Here is a 4,035-nt window from a genome sequence, read left to right on the forward strand (position 1 = left end):
TTTAAAATTAAGATTCTATTATTATTTGTTTACTTTTGTAAAATAAAATAACCAATATTGTGAGAACTATATCAATATGTCAATAAATTTAAGTATAGGTAATCCAAACAGCAAAAAAAAACTGAACATTTCAAATATGTTACTTAATGATATGTTTTTTTTTTCTACAGACAAATGTAGAATCAATTATGACAGAGAATTCAGAAGTTGTTGGAGTGTTATGGCCATTAGATTGGTCTGCTGAACAATGGGCACAAAAAAAAGAAAAATATACATGACTTTTTTGTCAAAATGGATTATTGGGATGTAAAACTTGCTTTGAAGTTAGTGGCTTAAAAACATTTAAGAGTCGAGACTTTGAAATTTCTAAAGAATGGTCATCGTGTCTAATTAGTGGAGGCACAAGTATGAATAAAGTAACTAGACTTGCTATACTTCGTAATAAAATAAAAAAACATAGTTCATCTAAAGCGCACAAGACAGGTTTTTTGTTTATAACAAAGAAAAAAGAAAATGTTTTATCCAAACAACTTGAAAAATCTGCATTTATCAAAAATGAATCAACCACTTTAGTTTTTCGTACAGCATATTATATAGCAAAATGTAACCGTCCATTTAATGATCACTTTAATCTTTTAAAACTACAACAACTCAATGGTATAAAAATTGGCACAACTCTACATTCTAGATTTTCTTGTACTAATATTGTTGACCATATATCTTTAAAAATGAAACCAAAAATTGTTTCCAACATTGTGGAGACTGAAGCCAAGTTATCAGTTTTAATTGATGAATCTACTACCATCAGTGCAGTTTGTGGTATGGTTGTTTACATTAAAGCTTCCATATCTTACGACGATCCAGTTTTTATTTTTTTAGACCTTGTGGAGCTTGTTAGTCAAACAGCAGAAAATATTGTGAATCAACTTATTAACTGTTTAAAAGAGTCTGGTTTTAATGAGGATTATTTAATACATAACTGGATATCATTTGTAAGTGATGGGGCAAGTGTATTATTGGGAAAAAAGAATGGTGTAGCAAAGCGTTTAAAAGATAGATATCCATTAATATTCAGTTTACACTGTATGAATCATAGATTAGAGCTGGCAGTTGGTAATGCAGTTTAAGATGTTAATGCTACAAACCATTTCAAATCATTTATGGATTCATTATACGTTCTATATAATGCATCACCAAAAAATCAAACTGAACTAAAAAATATCTGTAATGATTTAGATACTATGTTTTTAAAAGTTGGACGTGTATTGGATGTCCGCTGGGTGGCAAGTAGTTCAAGGGCAGTTAAAGTGGTATGGAAAATGTATGAATGTTTATGCAACCATTTTTCAAGTGCATCATCAGATCCAAATAGAGATAGTAAAACAAGAGCCAAGTACAGTGGATTAAGAAAAAGGCTAGCTAGTCCTGAATTCCTATTAGATCTTGGTTTAATGTGTGATTGTCTTAATGAACTGTCGGTTTTGTCAAACATACTCCAGAAGCGTTCTTTATCTTTAATTCAAGCTCAGCAACATATAAATAGAAGTGTAAGAGTTTTGATTTCATTTAAAGACTTAAAAGGTGAATATTTAACTAAAGCGACAAATGCTACAAATGACATGACTTTTAAAAATATTAGATTAGAAAAAAACTCTAAACTAATAAACATCAATCATCATCAATTTTTAACCAGTCTTGTCGATAACTTAAAAGCTAGGCTCTTGGATAATGAACAAGATTTATCAATACTCCAAGATATGCAAATTATAGATGTTAGTGAGTGGCCAAAAGACATAAATTATAATAATATACGTTATGGTGAATATGAAATCAAACGATTATGTAAACGTTTTCAAGTCAATAAGAATGATGCTATCAATGGTTTCAGACAAATAATAGATGATCAAACAGTTTCATTTAAAAAGGTTATGCCTGAATTTTATAACTTGATACAAACTTTTCCTTGTTCAACAGCAGAGTGCGAACGGGGGTTCAGTCTAATGAACAATATATGCACTAAGTTACGTTCTACGTTAACTATTAAACATTTAGCCAGTCTTATGTTTTTAAATGTAAATGGTCCTCCACTAGATGAATGGGAACTAACAAATTATGTCAGTAGTTGGTTGGTAAATCATAAGACTGCAGAAGATACTAGAACAAAAAAAAACGTAAACAGGGAACCAGAAACAAGAGAGGAAAAAAAAAGTTTGTGGAAAATTCTTTAGATTATAATAAATAATAATAGTTATTAAAATTATTAAAATATGTATTATTATTAGGTTTATTTATTTGATTAATAACAAGAAAACTTTCTATAAATGTATAATTATTTATTAATTATACTAACGTGTAGTGCATATTTTGGCCATAATATATTTATATTTTAAGCGTATATTTAAAATAAAAAGTAATTTTGTGGTTTAATTTGTTTATGTTTTTCATTCAGTTGTTGAAAAATACTTGTATATTTGTAACCTGATAATTTGAATAAAAGTTGTTATCGTAATTGAGCGGAGCGAGAAAATTTTTTTTTGATTTAATGTTATAGTTATAATAGTTATATCATTGACACCTAAGCTCTAGAAAGCGTATACCCACGAATATTTTTAGCAATACACCACTGCATTTAACGATAATAATAACAATAATAAAACAATACAAAATAATGATATGTGAGTGTGTGTGTGACCAGCTGTTCACCTGTGCCCGGTGATAATATTAATAATTAAAATATACAAATAATATTATGTTGTGGCGGCAACAATACCCTTTTGAAGTTTCTGAATATCCAACAAAGTATGCTTTTCGACTTTTCGCATCCCACTTCCTTCGTCGTTGTTTTGGAACTAAACTAGGCAACTAGGCCTATATGCATTTATTCCAAATTCTACGAACTTTTCTATTTTAGGGAGTTTATCAAACCATAATTCGTATGGAGTTTTACATACTTTCCCTGAATTACCAGTATAATTTAATGAGAACACTACTGTATTGACTGCTTCTGCCCACAGGATTTTGGAAAATTCTTGGCATATATCATTGTTCTGGCTGCCTCACAAATAGTCCTCATTGAACGTTCAGCTTTTCCATTTTGTTCAGGAGTATAAGGTACACTTGTTTCATGCTTTATACCAAGATGATTTAGAATTGATTGAACTTCGGAATTCTTATACTCTAATCCACAATCACTTCTAATAGTTTTAATAACATTTTTCGTTTGAGTTTTAACCATACTCAGAAAACAATTAAGTTTTTCTTTAACCTCAGATTTATGTTTCATAAAATAGACATAAGTATATTTAGAATAATCATCTTTAAATATAATGAAATATTTTTTACCTCCTACTGAATTCTCTTCCATGGGTCCACATACGTCGCTGTGTATTATTTGCCCTGGTTCAGAAGTTATTGTTTCGCTCTGAGTGAACGTCTCCTTATGCTGTTTGCCATAGATGCATGGTTCACAGAATAACTGTCCTTGTATATCTCGGGGTCGACGAGAGTCCACCTTGTCGTGGTGACCCCGCCCGACCGGACGCTAGTCCGGCGCTAAGCGACTCTCAAACTGTCCGGAGCAGGCCGACTCCGGACTTCTAACCCCTGGCATGGACAAATGCAACCGCCGAACTAGCCCGCCGGCGGCCAGAGGGTGTAGGGCTACCTGGGGCAGCCCCCCAAAAACTTAACAACAATGAATACACACATATACAGAAATGATGGTACTGATACAGTGGCCTTGGAAACCACAGATCCGGCAGGTGTGGGTAAGCTCGCCACACCGGTCGTTATCACTAGCTTGGAACATGCGCAATCGAACTTGGAAATGGCAAACTTGGAGAATATGAAAATGGATGTACTTAGACTCAGAGGAGGGGGAGACCCCGAAACTGAAGTTGATGACGGCACAAACGCCAGTAGTAGTGGTGCAATGGTAACAGACCAAGATAAAGACACCGGCCCTAGGGCAAGCAAAGGGAAGTCGAACATCGACAGCGTGGCGCTGCTGAAAGCGCTAAATAATCATATGGGGTG

General features: G+C 33.0%; 2 protein-coding genes across 2 annotated transcripts; both read left to right on the top strand.

Moving 5' to 3' along the window:
• The first annotated feature begins 291 nt into the window (after positions 1 to 291).
• Positions 292 to 1,127, top strand: LOC103310676 (E3 SUMO-protein ligase KIAA1586-like). Its single transcript, XM_008189730.1, has 2 exons — positions 292 to 323; positions 395 to 1,127. The coding sequence occupies exons 1-2, from the start codon at positions 292 to 294 to the stop codon at positions 1,125 to 1,127; spliced, it is 765 nt and encodes a 254-aa protein (XP_008187952.1).
• A 114-nt stretch (positions 1,128 to 1,241) lies between these two features.
• Positions 1,242 to 2,228, top strand: LOC103310677 (E3 SUMO-protein ligase KIAA1586-like). The gene has a single exon (XM_008189738.1). It carries the CDS (start codon positions 1,242 to 1,244, stop codon positions 2,226 to 2,228), a length of 987 nt encoding a protein of 328 aa, XP_008187960.1.
• The last annotated feature ends 1,807 nt before the right edge of the window (positions 2,229 to 4,035 follow it).

This window comes from Acyrthosiphon pisum, unplaced genomic scaffold (genome assembly GCF_005508785.2).
Source record: "Acyrthosiphon pisum isolate AL4f unplaced genomic scaffold, pea_aphid_22Mar2018_4r6ur Scaffold_21912;HRSCAF=25267, whole genome shotgun sequence".
NCBI classification, from domain to species: Eukaryota; Metazoa; Arthropoda; class Insecta; order Hemiptera; family Aphididae; genus Acyrthosiphon; species Acyrthosiphon pisum.

What these genes read in the sequence shown, in the direction of transcription:
- LOC103310676 (XM_008189730.1), top strand. Translation starts at nt 292, where the DNA reads ATGGATTATTGGGATGTAAAACTTGCTTTGAA. An exon ending in GATGTAAAACTTGCTTTGAA is followed by an intron (nt 324 to 394) that starts GTTAGTGGCTTA and finishes GTGTCTAATTAG; the next exon opens with TGGAGGCACAAGTATGAATA.
- LOC103310677 (XM_008189738.1), top strand. Translation starts at nt 1,242, where the DNA reads ATGTTTTTAAAAGTTGGACGTGTATTGGATGTCCGCTGGGTGGCAAGT.